At 40.7% G+C, this 15,971-nt stretch overlaps 2 protein-coding genes and 1 long non-coding RNA gene across 3 annotated transcripts; 2 read left to right on the top strand and 1 right to left on the bottom strand.

Moving 5' to 3' along the window:
• The first annotated feature begins 1,401 nt into the window (after window positions 1-1,401).
• Window positions 1,402-6,782, top strand: LOC108901689 (7-methylguanosine phosphate-specific 5'-nucleotidase). The gene is made up of 10 exons (XM_018703254.2): window positions 1,402-1,599; window positions 1,892-1,966; window positions 2,178-2,276; window positions 2,760-2,829; window positions 3,037-3,083; window positions 3,291-3,376; window positions 3,676-3,765; window positions 3,985-4,147; window positions 4,438-4,638; window positions 4,754-6,782. The coding sequence occupies exons 1-10, from the start codon at window positions 1,597-1,599 to the stop codon at window positions 4,868-4,870; spliced, it is 951 nt and encodes a 316-aa protein (XP_018558770.1). The 5' UTR covers window positions 1,402-1,596; the 3' UTR covers window positions 4,871-6,782.
• On the bottom strand, window positions 6,593-11,193 carry LOC108901688 (peptidyl-prolyl cis-trans isomerase FKBP10). Its single transcript, XM_018703253.2, has 10 exons — window positions 10,796-11,193; window positions 10,349-10,494; window positions 9,445-9,634; window positions 9,069-9,214; window positions 8,735-8,924; window positions 8,433-8,578; window positions 8,087-8,276; window positions 7,854-7,996; window positions 7,428-7,591; window positions 6,593-7,046 (listed from the first exon to the last, which is right to left on the bottom strand). The coding sequence occupies exons 1-10, from the start codon at window positions 10,990-10,992 to the stop codon at window positions 6,852-6,854; spliced, it is 1,707 nt and encodes a 568-aa protein (XP_018558769.1). The 5' UTR covers window positions 10,993-11,193; the 3' UTR covers window positions 6,593-6,851.
• Window positions 11,194-13,970: 2,777 nt separating this feature from the next.
• LOC127140524 (uncharacterized) lies at window positions 13,971-15,760 on the top strand. The gene is made up of 3 exons (XR_007811008.1): window positions 13,971-14,419; window positions 14,714-15,161; window positions 15,456-15,760. It is a non-coding gene; the product is annotated as an uncharacterized LOC127140524 (long non-coding RNA).
• The last annotated feature ends 211 nt before the right edge of the window (window positions 15,761-15,971 follow it).

Genomic DNA, 15,971 nt, shown 5'->3' with positions numbered 1-15,971 from the left:
AAGCTCTGATTTTTGTGCCAGTTTGATAAAAGAGTTGGTTTTGGATAAAATGTGATTTGCCAGTGCTACACACAGACATCACTCACAAAGTAGTGTACAGACACTGCAATAAAAGTTAATGCACTGAACTGCAGTTTGTCATCTCTGAAAAAAGGTGCACGTTAATCCAATCACCCATCTATATATCTTGTTTAGATTTTTTTTAATCATGAGAGAAAAAGTAACAGTTCTACTATAGGTCATAGTACACCTCAGGAAATCAGAATTAATCATTATTATTAATTTGTTGTAGCTGCTGTTCAAACATCATGCTGTCCTGGTGATGAAACACACTTTTAATTCAGAATTCAGAGCAGCTTTTCCAGTATATTGACAGTTTGATGTTACTGAAGGCAAAAAGCAGAGACTTTCTTATTATGAGAAAATGTACTGGGACAGAATCTGGAACACTTCACAGCTTGCCTGAAAATCATGAGGTTTTTATGATTTCTTTACTATCAAACTGATTCATTGTGATTCCTAATCAGCAAAGACACACAGATAGTGCAGAGGCCTCACTGGATCTCACTGAGTCAGCAGAAAACCCAGAGCCAGAAGACATCACTGAGATGTTTCACAATCAACACGGTAAATGAACTGTATTAAGTGTTTAATTATATCTTGGGGTATCCAGTATTTCACAGCTGGATAAGGAAGATGTGATTCTGACAACAAATAATGTATGTAAACTCTGAATTAGGCCTTACACTGGTGATGAGGGATTCAGATCACTACAAGTTCCAATGCAGCAATGTAAAAATCATTAAGAGTCTTGCATGAAAAAATCCTACTTCAGTAAAAGTACATTAATATAAGCAGCAAAATGTGGTTTAGGTATTAAAGTAAAAATGATTAACATACACCTTATTTTATTGGAGTTTAGTGCATTTTCAATTTCACCAGATAAATCTGAAGGGTTGTGAAATGATTAATAGAGAAAGGACAGAAGAAAAAACTAAGCTCTGATTCAAAAATCTGTTTTCAGTTTGTGGATATTTTTCTCTAATCCTTGATTTTTGTTTTTTGATCATTATTATTATTATTATTTATTAAGCCATGTGAGAACTTTAGAAGCTTAGCTGATTTTTTCAATTGTGTTTTTCACCCCAGCTCATATCTAATTCATTTAATTTCTGGTGGTAACAGGAAGGACGACCACGTTAATCAACTGACGAAGCTTCAGGAACACCTCTGATGAAGACTGCAGGCTTGGCAGTCAAAATATGTCAGGTAAAAACACCTCTGTTCCGAAGTGTTGTTGTTTTCCGTTATTATTTTACACATATTGTCCTTACTACCCTGAGGAGGTAGGAACCAATATGCGGCGGAACCATGTAAGTTTAATACGCAGATGAGTGGGAACGCTGCGGGTGTGACACGCACTGAGAATGTAAACAAATCACTCAAACCTACAGTCGACTGTGAAATGATACATTATTTCATCATTTACTAAATGCTTTTAGATACAAACAACTTGTCGTTTATGTATGTAATGTATTTTTAACGGTTGACGGCGGTTGACACCTTGCGGCTGACTCGTCATTTCTCCATTTGAAAATGGTAAGTTGTAACGGTCAGCCTGTTATGTAATCACTGCAGCCGTAGTCAAACATGTTAGTAAACTTTAAAATATTTAAGATTTTTGATGGTAAAATGAGGAATAGTAAAATGCTTTCAGGTAAATATAGGGTAGTTTTGTATAGCGGGTAAAACATACACTAACTGTAACCTTATTAAACTGAACAGTAAGGTGCTTTTATAGTAGGCCTAGTAAAAGGGGTTATGTTGGAAAAATTGTGAAACATATATGGGAACTGGAGCTAATTTGGGAATTTCCTTGTTGGACTTGAAGGTATACCATATTCCCTGGATCTACACACCAGTGCGGACTGTCCTGGCCATCTGGCACCAGCTGACCAAGACCGAGGTAAGGAAGCTCCACTGAACAAAGATAATGGAAGTTTCATTTCAGAATTTTTACATAGCTAAGAAAGCATATTTCTGTTTTGAGTGTGTCTGAACTTGATATTAACAAAAGTATGTAACATATCCCAGTATAAAGTCTTCTTTTGCTCTTATCCCTCACCTTGTTCTCTTCTCTCTCTCTCTTTCCATGGGGACACGTTTTTCCTATGCAGATCCCAGAGCTGGCCAAGTGCTCTGTACTGATGAGGGAGCGCAGCAGAGTGGAGGAGACGATCCACGCCATGCAGCGAGCAGGTGCAGGTAGTCTGCAGGTGAGAGCACTGAGTGGAGGCCACAGTCTAATCATGCATGTTTGGAGATGTCCTTTTAAGGAGTTTGACTGACCTGGAAATGTGAGTCAGCGCTCTTTCAAGAGTACTGCCATACATTTCATTAGGAATGGGAATGTCCTCTGAGTCAAATACAGCAAATTATTCCTAAACGGCTATAAAGCGATGAATATTGACTCAAAAAATTCTCAGGTACTCATGCTGGGAAAGCTTAGGTTAACTCCATGCCCCTTATGTGAAGACCAGAGACAGTACTTTATGGTAAAGACTCTTAATCAGACTGATCAAAAATAACATAACCTCAGCTCAATATTATTTTAGCCTTTATGAATAAATACAAATATGCAAATGTAGACTTTGCCTGCATGGTTTGAACTCAAGGAAATGGTACTGTATGTTTGACTGAATTACAAATTTGGTTGCTTGTTGAGTAGCATATTTTTCTAAGCAGCCATGTTTTCTCAGGTAATCTCAGACTTTGACATGACGCTGACCAGATTCGCTCACAATGGCAAGAGAGTGCCCACCACCCACAGTAAGCACACAGGCCACAAAGATCATCTGCATAATGGCCATATAATGCCCTTATGATATGGTACAGTTTGATCTGAAGGATTTATTAATTCTCTCAGTTTGTATTTGTGCATGCTTTACTTTGACTTTGTGCTGCACCTGTGTTGACTCGTTTGTCCAGGTTTCTTGTGCCTTTCTGAAAATGTTATAACCCTGGTTTCTTTTTTAGACATCCTGGATAACCGGTTGTTGATTAATGAAGACTGCACTAGAAAGGTAAATGTGCCACTGTCATAAGGACGTTAATTAGTGTGGTTGATGGTTTATACGTCTGCATAGGATCAACACAAAACCTATGCTGTAGCCTATGAAAGTGGCCTATACCATTGTGAGCATTTACACTTGTGCTGTGCTGGTGCATGTGCGTCTTTCTTCGATTACATTGTAATCTATTGTTCAGAATTTTGTGTTGGTCCACTGTAGATGAGGGAGCTGTTGAACACCTACTATCCCATAGAGATTGATGCAAGCCGGAGTGCTGAGGAGAAGCTGCCTCTCATGGTGGAGTGGTAAGAAACAGATTTGTCAAAATAATAGCATTTCTGTTTCTGTTAAATGTGGACAGTGCTCACTCTTTACTTGAGCCGCTGGGCCAGATACAATAAAGACATAATTTGTATGTTTTTGACTTTGTGTTGGACTTTTAAAACTCATCAAGTTGCCTAAGGTGAACACATCTAACTTTTCTAAAAGACTAAGTAGGCTGTTTGGAATTTTGGAGAAACTCAATTTCCTATGCATTAAAGAAAAGGGAATTGTAGTTGAGAATGGTTTACATCCTTACATTGTCTTGTGGTGCTTTCTACAGGTGGACCAAAGTTCATGAGCTGCTAATTGAGCAGAAGATCAGAAGGGACATGCTCGCCCATGCTGTCAAGGAATCCAGTGCTATGCTCAGGTACACACATCTTAAATGCCATAGTAACCAATTCTCTGGCTCTATAGAGAAAAAATAGTTAGCCAGTAAGACCTACAATAAAAAGAGCGGGGGATAACATCCATTATTTTTTTTGACTTTAGACATTAATGCAACAGTCACAATTACTGCAAATCTCTTGGCTCACATTGTCTTTGGTTCATGTGTCCAATCTAATGAGAGGTGTGTGTATTTCTTTAGGGACGGCTACAAAGTGTTTTTTGAATGTCTCGCTGAGCACCAGGTTCCTCTGTTGATCTTCTCGGCTGGTGTTGGAGACGTCCTGGAGGAAGTGATCCGACAGAACCACGTCTTCCATCCCAACATCCACATCATCTCCAACTACATGGACTTTGACCAAACTGTGAGTTGGACCACAGCCACCTTTACATGCACACATTATCATATTCAAAATTATATAAAATGACCTGCAAGCTCTTAAAGGGCAAGAGATATTCAACCAACTTTACTGGTATATAAAAAATAGTTCATTGAACAACAGAGAGTACAGACAACAAATCTGACATTCAAGGGGTCTGCTGAACTAAAAATCTCTTTTCTGACATGAACATCCTTCAAAATTTCCCGTCACAATATTATCTTTCATCAGGAAGTCTCTGTTTGATCTCTGTTGAACGTTGTCTCGTTGATAAGGGGGTCCTGCAAGCCTTCAAAGGTCAACTGATCCACACTTTCAATAAGAGGGAAGGTGCTCTGTCACACGCAGCTGGCCTCAGGGAGCTGCAGGGTCGACCCAACGTGGTGCTAATGGGAGACTCTCTGGGAGATCTGACCATGGCTGATGGGGTGTCGGAGCCTCAGAATGTCCTGACCATCGGCTTCCTGAATGACCAGGTCAGACCGCAGTGAGGGACACGCTGGTTGAGTGGAGAAATGTCTGGTGTTTAGGTGCTGGAATTTCTGGTATCATCACAGTGGATTCTTATTGTCTGTGTTTTGTGTCTCTCAGGTGGAAGAGAGGAAGGAATCGTACATCAACTCCTTTGATGTCGTGCTGGTGAAAGACGAGACGCTGGACATACCGAATGCTATCCTCAGATACATCACCTCTTCAAGAGACGAGTAAGACACACAAGTGGACTTGTTCACGCCATACAGTGTTGCATACTGGACAATCGCACATCATCACTTACCTCAGACCAGATTTTGAAACTTTTTTAACCTGTGTCCACTGAAGCGGGTTAATGGTGCAAATCTCTCACAATCTGTCCTTGGAACTCTTTTTTATTTTTACACTTACAGTGTTTTGACTTGTCCAGAGGTTTAAAAGATCTAAATTAGGTCATTTATTTGCAACTTAAGTTTTGTAAAATTTGTGATTTATGTCAGCCAAGTAGATTTTTATTGTTGTGTTGGCTACAAGGTAATCATTTTCCTGACTGTCAGGGTAGAAACAGTAGCACCAGAATGCAACATGCCACCTTAACATAACTCAGTGAAAGAAGAACTTATATTGTATTGTTTCAAATACATAGTGTTTACTAGTAGCCCTCCTTTTGAAAACAAATCAGCAACCTCTTGAAACTATGCAGTGTATTTCTAATTTTCTGTAGCACAAAATACTTTCTAATTTTTACTTTGATGTTTAACTGTATGAGGATTTACAGTGTGCTCACATACAAGCAAAGGTGTAACATTTTGTAGCTGTCTCTTTATCTGCCAAGTCCTCTGCTTCATATTGACATTGCTGCTCTGGTGTGTTTTGTGTATTACCTCTGTGTACTTAATGCTCCAGACTACATATACTGTACTGTACATATAGGGAATTAATATACAGGCAGTAGGTAAGTTTTTCTAACCTAGACAGTAAAGGTAAACATAGTAATATCAGCATCAATCAGAAAGCTTAAGTCCAGCAGGAGAATATACAATCTGGGATGTGTGTGTTCTTAACAAGTGTAGTCTGAGACACTGTGGCTGCTATATAGACGGACTTAACATTGGGCTAGTTGCACTTTACTATAGGTCTAATACTTGTGTAGAAGAAAACATGAATATGGGTTAGTCTGAAAGTGTGATCTTCCCAGCGAAAGGTAGAGTTCACAATTTTTTTTATTTTTTTTTTAAAAGCCATTTTATTTATTTTAAGTTGGTGTTTTTGTACCAGGAAAAAAGAGCAAAGTTTTAATAATGACTGCCCCCTGAATTCCTTTAGTGCTATTAATAATGATCTTTAACATTAATTCCACAGAAGTTGGAAAAAAAAAGTGAACTATGCCTTTAAATTATCTCTTGATGTCACTAATATTTCTGCGTTGCAGTCTTATGTCCATGACATGGTCATTACGTTAATGGCCATGAATCATGTTATTATTTTTTAATTCTTTTATTAGAAATGCATCAATATTAATACTTTCAAAATAATGCTTTTGGTCTGTTACTAATTGAATCTTAAACTGAATACTGTTAGGACACAATTACAGAGATATGCATCATTTAAAATGCTGCTTCTGATCTCCAGGATGCAGACTTGCAACATTTCTTAAAGTCACACCATTGGTAGACATCTGTCTTTGTGATCACCTTCACTGGGGAAAATCCTGAATATGCCATATAAGATAGTATTAGCTTCTACCAACAGTTTATTTATTTTAGTTATTTCAGATATCAGTGTTGGGTGTATTTTTTTATGTGCAGCTTAAAAAAACCTTAATGTCAGCAGCTACCAACACTTTACCTATTCATAGGTGCATCTCTGTTTTTGTCATATGTAGTCATTGCAGATGTCAGATGATTTCCTATGCACCTCATCCTATGTGATACAAGTTGTAGAAAAACTGAAACTATGTTCATTTTCTTAGAAACATTTTAATTAATGTGACTTTCAGGGACAAATAAAGGTGCTTGTTTGGTTTTCTGAAACACAACTATCAAACTCAAACACTCAAACAACACAAAACTCCACAAAAAGATCCTTTGCACTATTTTCTTGTCATTTAAAAACTGTCCATTATTAAAAATGACACTGTATGGGAAAAGTCTCTCGTTGCTTGTTTTTAAGATGTTGGGGGTTTATCCCTGAGAGAGAATGAAAACATTTGTCCTCATCACAACTCCTCGTGCCTCAGTTGTTCCCTCTCCTTGTCCTCATCCACCTTCAGTTTGAGCTCATTGGCTGTAATCACTCCGTCTTTATTTCGGTCCTGGTTTTGGAACATGTCTGTAACAACCTGCTCCATAGTCAGGCCGGGCTTTATGCGACCTTTGCCCTCTGCCACCTGCAGCTTGATGAACTCCCCAAACTACAAAAGGTCAAAGAAGAATATTACTGATTAATAACAGTGTAATGCGGTCAGAGTTCTTCATCAATTTAGTGAGAAAAAGCAATTGCAGAAGCTTGTAGATTGTTGTTTGCACCACCAGATGGTGCCAAAGTAAGACATTTATAAATCCTAGGGGATTTAATCACCAATTGATGTTGGAGTTTTATGACTATTGTGCTCTTTGGTAACCAGTGGTGTAAAGTAACAGCAGCGGTCTCAGTGACAGTGCCTAAAAACATGTAAAATTGTCAACTAACTGTTTGAATAACAGGGGGACAAGAGTGAATAGAGATTTCACAAAATTCAGCTGAATGTTACAAAGCTCTTTGTTGATGATGAAGGTGGTCAGCAGCAACCTACCTCCTCCTGTGAAACCTCTTGGTTTTTGTTGATGTCCAGGGCTTCAAACAGGTTTTCAGGAGTGTCCATGAGCCACACAAACAGGTAACCAGGGGGTACTCCCTTCTCAAAGCTCACCAGCTCAATGTCAAAGACCAACACAGCGCTGCTCGGCACACCAGTGGCTGATGGACAGAAAGCAAGAAAGACACTCTTTAAGTTTGTTCAACATAGAGTCCATAGAAAATACTGATGTTGCTGTCCATAGAAAATACTGATGTTGCTATCAAATCATTATTTGTGCTAGCACATTTAGACTCTTAGACATTAAAATCTTAATATGAAACTATGAAATGAAAGACCTTCAACAAACAAACAACTGCTTCAGATGTTTTGGATGATTGGACTTTGATAAATGGTGGTTATAAGTGCTAACAGAAGTCTTACCTCCTTTTTCTCCGTGGCCCAAATGAGGAGGCACTGTCACCAGCCTCTTCTCTCCCACACACATGCCCCGCAAACCCTCGTCCAGCCCGTCGATCACTTTGTCTGCCCCCAGCACTGCGTCCTGCAGGTTCTCGTAGTCGTGTCTGAGGACAACGTTGAGTACGTATTTAAGTTTAGGTTGATCTAGAATTACAATGAGATGGGATGAGTGTGTATGTATCTGGGTGACTCACGAGGAAAAGAGCAGTGTGCCGTCCACCAGGGTGCAGTTGTAGTGATAGCGGACGAGGTCGTTCACAGCGGTGGTGTCATTACACACTTCAGGCCTGTAGGTGATCTGGATGTCCACTGTGTCACTGGGGTTGTGGAAGTCGATGATGTGGAGGTCGAAGACGAGCACAGCTGAAGGGGGGATGATGTCACCTGGAAAAAACACAGAAAATTATTAAATCCAAGATTTTACCAGGTTTGTGTGAATGCAGATGTGTCAAATGAACAGTAATCTATTAAAAGTCAATTTGGGGTAGTTCTCCTCATGAGAGTTTGTTTCAAGCTGCAGGAAAAGATACAGCAACTCACCTGCTCCTTGCTCTCCATACGCCAGGTGTGGAGGGATGATGACCCTCCTCCTCTCCCCAGTGCAGACTCCCAGCAGGGCCTGGTCCATGCCTGAAATCACATACCCCATCCCGATGTAGGTGTTGTATGTGCTGTTCCTCTGGTAGCTATGGGCAGTCACAGACAGGGACAGATATATGTCAAAATAGGTTGGTTTTATTAGAAATTCATATATCAAAATTTACATTTACATTTCATATCCTTTTTTTGTCAAAACATGATAAATCTGCCCACGTTTGATGGTCAGTGTGACCTGAGCTCACCTGGTGTCAAATGTGACTCCGTTCAGGAAGGTGCCGTTGTAGTGGTACCGAATGTAATCCCCGGCAACAGACCTGCGAGTACACGACTCTGACACCACCTGGTCTTCAATGGTGACGTTATCCTTCGGGTTATGAATGTCCACCAACAGGACGTCATACACCAGGGTCGCCTGAGGGGGAATCTCTTTACCTGGTGAGTACAACATGGAGAATTTATAACTTTACACCTACTAACAATTACAGTTTTATATCACGCTATCATGTACTTGTTGACTCTATTCTTGTGTTAATAGCCAAGTTGTTTTCTTTCTCATGTTCTGTCTTTTGTACTCACCTGATCCCTTCTCTCCGTAGGCCTTAAATGGTGGGATGACAATATTTCTGATCTCTCCCACGCACATGCCCAACAGGCCCTCATCCATGCCCTTGACCAGCCAACCCTCACCCACTAAGGAGTTTTGGGTCTGCTTCCTGGTGTAGCTGCGTAGGGCTCATACAAGCGCAAAGTCAAACACACAACTTCACACAGAAAACATACCTGGATGACACAGTACAGAACACACAAGAGCTGTCATTCGGACAGGGATTTGTTTCAGAGCCTGAAGCACAGTCAGTCCAGTCAGCATTATGTTTGATCATTCAGTAAACATCTCATTTTGGCTGGCCGACCTCTCCACCAAACACCAACAATTAGCCAAGCCAGAATTCACCTGGATTCGAAGAGGGTGCCATCGAGCAGGGTGCCGTTGAAATGGTAACGCACGAAGTCAGTGCGCATCACGGAGCGTTTGCAGTCTTTGGGAGTGGTGATGGTTTTGGTGATGACCAGGTCGGCTTTGTTCCACAGATCCAACAGATGGATGTCGAACACCAGGGTGGTGTCTGGAGGAACCACTTCACCTGAAAACAGATCAAGTTGGTTTTGTGATGTGGTCTATAAAAGTGCTCTATACCTTAATTTTACTTTTACTTCCTGTTTTACCACTTAAGATGCACTTTTTTTTTTTCCAGCAAGTTAATTTATTACACATTAATATATGTGTACAAGCAGATATAACATCAATATTCTGGTAATTTTTAGCAGTTATTTTCCATTCCATGTAGCACTAAAACTTGAAAATGCTATCAATGGTCACCCAAACAGCAAAATAAATTCTGAAAAGCAGGGCTGAGTAAACCCACTAGGTGGCCCCAGGGCAGAAATGAGCTGTGGGCCCCGAATGAGCCCCTAACATACTTAACCCAACCCATATTTCACCTCTAATGTGATTCTGTACACTTTAGAGTTGGAGGAATAGTTTAATTTTTTTTTGTCTAATTCTCTGCCAGAAAACAAATCAGCACTTTCCCCCAAATGTGAAATTATTCCTTTGCAGGTAGGCATTAAAACGTTGACTTCCTCAAAGTACACACAACATTCTGGAGCCTCAGAGAGTTGCCCACATTTCCCTGGTAAGTAATCCAGCTCATACTCTCGAATATGAGCTGTTGATCACAATAGAAAATCTTATGTATAATACCATCTAAACTTTTTGAAATGGGCCTTTGAAACCTGTTGTTACTACAGACCTTCCAAATCCTGAAGAGTAGTTCAAAATAATTTTTTTTCCTTACCTGCACCGGTGCTTCCATAGGCCAGGTGAGGCGGGATGGTGATTGTCCTGCGCTCGTTCACACACATGCCCTGCAGACCTTTGTCAATGCCGGCGATGAGTCGACCCTCACCCAACAGACCGACCTTTGCGGCTCCTCTCTGATGGCTGTGAAAAAACACAAGAGGATGTCAAAGACAAAGAGAATGTCAGAGGTGGGACAACTTCGTCTGGAGGAAACAAAACTACATCTGCAGGGCATGCATTTCCAAGTGGTTAACTGCAAACTTGTTTTAAAGTGTAGATCATCACCTCAGCATCTACATATCTCTAAACGACACTGCTGCTGCAGCCGGACTTTAAATCTGGTCTTAAGGCCTGTGCGGTGCAATTATCAACTTTGCGAGCAGATGAAACAAAACTAAAATAAATGCATTAAGAATTTTACATGTAAAGGGAATGAACTTACCTCGAATCGAATGTTTTCCCGTCGAGAAACGTGGCGTTGTAGTGATAGCGAACATAATCTCCCTCTTTCGCTTCTCTGGCACAGACTTTTGGGATGAAGTATCTGTCCACGACTACATCTCCTAACACCGGACTGGGATTACACCCCGCGGAAGACCACGTAGTGAGGAGAAAAAGGACAACGCAGCAGGAAAACATCTTTACAGAGTCACGCTAAATAACTAAGAAGGATCAAAAACAAGACAATAGTGATAAAACCAATAAATGTGGGGAGGCCGAGGCTGTAGATGTGGAGCAGAGCAGCGGACGTCTGAAGGCTGTAAACGTGGACAATCTCCAGGTTGCTGTGTAGAAGTTTTACCAGAGGGGAGGAATGTCTGAACTAGAGAATGGGAAGCGCCTCTTTCAAAGTCACCACAATAAGAAATGAGCACTACTTCCGTTTAAAATGATCACAATGAACAAACACGTTATTAATTCAGTTTCAACATGTTGCAAAGGTGGAGGAGGAAAAAGGAAGAAAATTAAAACGGGTCCTTATTGTTTGTATAATACAACACGCATTCAAAACAGTCTTGTTTTGGGGCTGAACTCATTACTTGTTACCTCTACCCCACAATGTGTCTAAGATATAGGCCTATGGGTTTTGAGTTTGATTCATATGACCAAGTACCTCCGTCTTTCAAAATCGTCTACGTTGCACTTTTATTTTGAAAAGAAGCCTCGCCTGCTGCTCAGCGCGACTTGACCCCTCAGCACTGCTGTGCACAGCTGCAGGGAACATAGAGGTCCGCCTCTCTGAATCAGACTCTCAGAGCCGTAAAGTGGCCCGAGAGCCTTAAGAGTCTCAGCTTTTTCATTAATGCCGTGAAGTTTAGGCAAGAATGACCTCACTCTTTTCTTACAACTACAGGAACCTGTAGAGTGGGGCTTTACACAGGGGCACAGGCCCCCCCGTCAAAAAAACAAAACACCCCCCCCCCCCCCCCCAAAGTGAAGTGAAGTGAAAAAAAAAAAATAGAAATTAAGAAAACACATTTTAATAGATTATCCATACTCTCCCCGTGGATGTGTTATAAAAGCAATCAGAGGCGGTTGCTAAGCGGAACAGAATCAGAAAGCCATATTGGCGTTTTTCTGCCGCTGTTGGCTTGCGTGAGTCGTCATCAGTCATGACCTTGTAGGAGGAGCTCAGAGAGGGGGAGAAACCAGTCAGAAAGTCAGATTAAAACAAACATTTGAGCCGTTACCTCGGTTTGTCAGTACTGTGAGAAAAGTTAATGACTAAAGAAGCCTGGATGGTAAAACAAGCTTTGAAGCTGCTTTTTTGTCGAACACGAGTGAGACATGCTGAACACACCTGCGACGCAAAGGTAAGGCTAAGGAGCTAACTAGCTAGCGGCTAGCGTTAGCGGCTAGCGTTGGGGGGGTTGCTTGGTCTAAAACAATGTTTAGGTGGGTGGTATGTGTCAAAGTGACATCCAGATGAATGAAGAACCCGTGGTTCCTCAACAGAACATTGAATTGTAATATTGTAACAAGATGATGATGTTATTCATTTCAGTTGTCAATGGCTTTAATGTTATGGCTTGATGTATGTGGTCCGGATTTCGTCCACCTACAATAAAGTAAGCCCAATGGGGGATCACTTTGTAAAGCCATTTTGCACTACCCATGCTTGAGAAGGCCTGACGCATTTGCAAAGTTGCGAGAGTTCCTGAGCAATTGTAGGCCTACAAAAAGGCGATTCATTTTGGCTGATAATAATAATTCCAAAAGGGCTGCTTCTATGCTCGGACCCTAATAACAAAAGTGATATGTAATGGTAAAAGTAATCTTATATTAGAGATAACAGTAAGTAAAAGTAAGCCATAATATAAAAGCATTGCAGAAGTAATAGTAATCCAAAATAAAAGTGTGTCAAAAATGTCACTTTATTGTAAGACATCAAAAATGTTACAGTATAGTTTGTGGTCTAAAATGTCAAAAATGTCATAGTCTAGTAAGGCATAAAAATGTAAAAAAATGCCATACTACAGTTAGGCACAAAAATGTTTTGTCAAATGTTCTGTTTCAGTTGTAATGGTGAAAGTTTTTCTGTGTTTTCATGTTCAACTGTTGATGAGGAATAGGTAGTAGTGTATTGATCATTTTCCTTCCAGGTGTCACCACTTCGTTCACGGCATTGTCCACCATCGCTTAGTTGTCGTCCACGATCGCAGAGATGTGGTCCATGATCGTAGAGACATTGTCCATGACTTGCAAAGACGTGTGCAAAAATCACAGTAACGGAGTTCCCCGATTTGAAGGCTTTGTCCACGATCAGAGAGACACTGTCGATGATCACAGAGACTTTTTCCATAATCTCAGATATTGTCAGTGATCACAGAGATTGTCCACCATCACAGAGACATTGTCCATGATCACAGAGAGTCTTCGTACAATGAAGAAATTCTTTGAGACCAGGACAGAGGCCTCCAAGTAATTCACAAACAATTTTACATAAATTGTCCAACACAGTGCACTGACATTAAATTGTTTATGTTCTGTATCAAGTATAGTTGTTCACGAGTCATTTTAACTGTTGGTCACAGGATGATTTCAGAAATACCTTTACAGTGTGTAGCAACCAGTTCTACACTTATTTATTTAAAAATTTTCACATAAGCTGCTGTTAAGACCTATGTAAGTTTGGTTGGTTCATTAAACAAAAACAACATAAAACAAAGACATTTTAGATATGTGTTAATAAGAAGATTGAAATATGAAATAATGATTCTGTATGTGTCCGTCTGTGGTGGAAGAAATACTCGGACTATTTACTGAAGTATAATAAACATCACAAGTTAAAATCCTATATTCAGAAATTGGCTTAACTGATAGTGTTTGTTATTGTTGTGCAGTTCACAGTAACATATGCATGCTTCAGTGATTAGTTGATAGACACGCAATTACTAATCATTTAACTTGTTCCTAAATATTGTTGTTGGTTCTTCAGGAGGTGATGATAGTCAACTGTTCATTTTCTGACACAGCCCTCTAAATGTTTGTTAAATGTTGTGGTTCAGCTGTAGTGTTGAATATTTATTAGTGTTTTCATGGTTAAACTGTTGATGAGGAATAGGTAGTAGTGTATTGATCATTTTCCTTTGAATATTTCTCTGTGATTTCCTCCAGGTGTCACGACTTCGTCCACGACTTCGTCCACGATCGCAGAGACATGGTCCATGATCGGAGAGACATTGTTGAGGATGAGGGAGACATCGTCCTCGATCAGAGACATTGTCCACGATCACAGAGACCTTGTCAAAGATGAGAGAGATGTTGTCTGTGATCAGAGACATTGTCCCATGCTTCGTAGAGACCTTGCGATAGAATCGGCGGAGACGGGGGTCACCGATTTGACGGCATTGCCCGCGATCATGGAGACATTGTTGAAGCTCACAGAGACGGCGTCTATGATCTCAGAGACATCGTCCATGATCGCAAAGACATTGGCCATGATCACAGAGACTTTGTCCATAATCTCAGAGACATTGTCCGCGATCACAGAGACGTAGTCCATGATCACAGAGAGTCTTTGTACAATGAAGAAGTTCTTTGAGACCAGGACAGAGGCCTCCAGGTAATTCACAAACAATTTTACATAAATTGTCCAACACAGTGCACTGACATTAAATTGTTTATGTTTTGTATCAAGTATAGTTGTTCACGAGTCATTTTAACTTTTGGTTCTTCAGGAGGTGATGATAGTCAACTGTTCATTTTCTGACACAGCCCTCTAAATGTTTGTTAAATGTTGTGGTTCAGCTGTAGTGTTGAATATTTATTAGCGTTTTCATGGTTAAACTGTTGATGAGGAATAGGTAGTAGTGTATTGATCATTTTCCTTTGAATATTTCTCTGTGATTTCCTCCAGGTGTCACGACTTCGTCCACGACTTCGTCCACGATCGCAGAGACATGGTCCATGATCGGAGAGACATTGTTGAGGATGAGGGAGACATCGTCCTCGATCAGAGACATTGTCCACGATCACAGAGACCTTGTCAAAGATGAGAGAGATGTTGTCTGTGATCGGAGACATTGTCCCATGCTTCGTAGAGACCTTGCGATAGAATCGGCGGAGACGGGGGTCACCGATTTGACGGCATTGCCCGCGATCATGGAGACATTGTTGAAGCTCACAGAGACGGCGTCTATGATCTCAGAGACATCGTCCATGATCGCAAAGACATTGGCCATGATCACAGAGACTTTGTCCATAATCTCAGAGACATTGTCCGCGATCACAGAGACGTAGTCCATGATCACAGAGAGTCTTTGTACAATGAAGAAGTTCTTTGAGACCAGGACAGAGGCCTCCAGGTAATTCACAAACAATTTTACATAAATTGTCCAACACAGTGCACTGACATTAAATTGTTTATGTTTTGTATCAAGTATAGTTGTTCACGAGTCATTTTAACTTTTGGTTCTTCAGGAGGTGATGATAGTCAACTGTTCATTTTCTGACACAGCCCTCTAAATGTTTGTTAAATGTTGTGGTTCAGCTGTAGTGTTGAATATTTATTAGCGTTTTCATGGTTAAACTGTTGATGAGGAATAGGTAGTAGTGTATTGATCATTTTCCTTTGAATATTTCTCTGTGATTTCCTCCAGGTGTCACGACTTCGTCCACGACTTCGTCCACGATCGCAGAGACATGGTCCATGATCGGAGAGACATTGTTGAGGATGAGGGAGACATCGTCCTCGATCAGAGACATTGTCCACGATCACAGAGACCTTGTCAAAGATGAGAGAGATGTTGTCTGTGATCGGAGACATTGTCCCATGCTTCGTAGAGACCTTGCGATAGAATCGGCGGAGACGGGGGTCACCGATTTGACGGCATTGCCCGCGATCATGGAGACATTGTTGAAGCTCACAGAGATGGCGTCTATGATCTCAGAGACATCGTCCATGATCGCAAAGACATTGGCCATGATCACAGAGACTTTGTCCATAATCTCAGAGACATTGTCCGCGATCACAGAGACGTAGTCCATGATCACAGAGAGTCTTTGTACAATGAAGAAGTTCTTTGAGACCAGGACAGAGGCCTCCAGGTAATTCACAAACAATTTTACATAAATTGTCCAACACAGAGCACTGACATTAAACTGTTTATGTTCAG

This window comes from Lates calcarifer, unplaced genomic scaffold, assembly GCF_001640805.2.
Source record: "Lates calcarifer isolate ASB-BC8 unplaced genomic scaffold, TLL_Latcal_v3 _unitig_4662_quiver_2197, whole genome shotgun sequence".
Classification (NCBI taxonomy): domain Eukaryota; kingdom Metazoa; phylum Chordata; class Actinopteri; family Centropomidae; genus Lates; species Lates calcarifer.
This window is presented reverse-complemented; position numbering and strand designations above follow the sequence as displayed.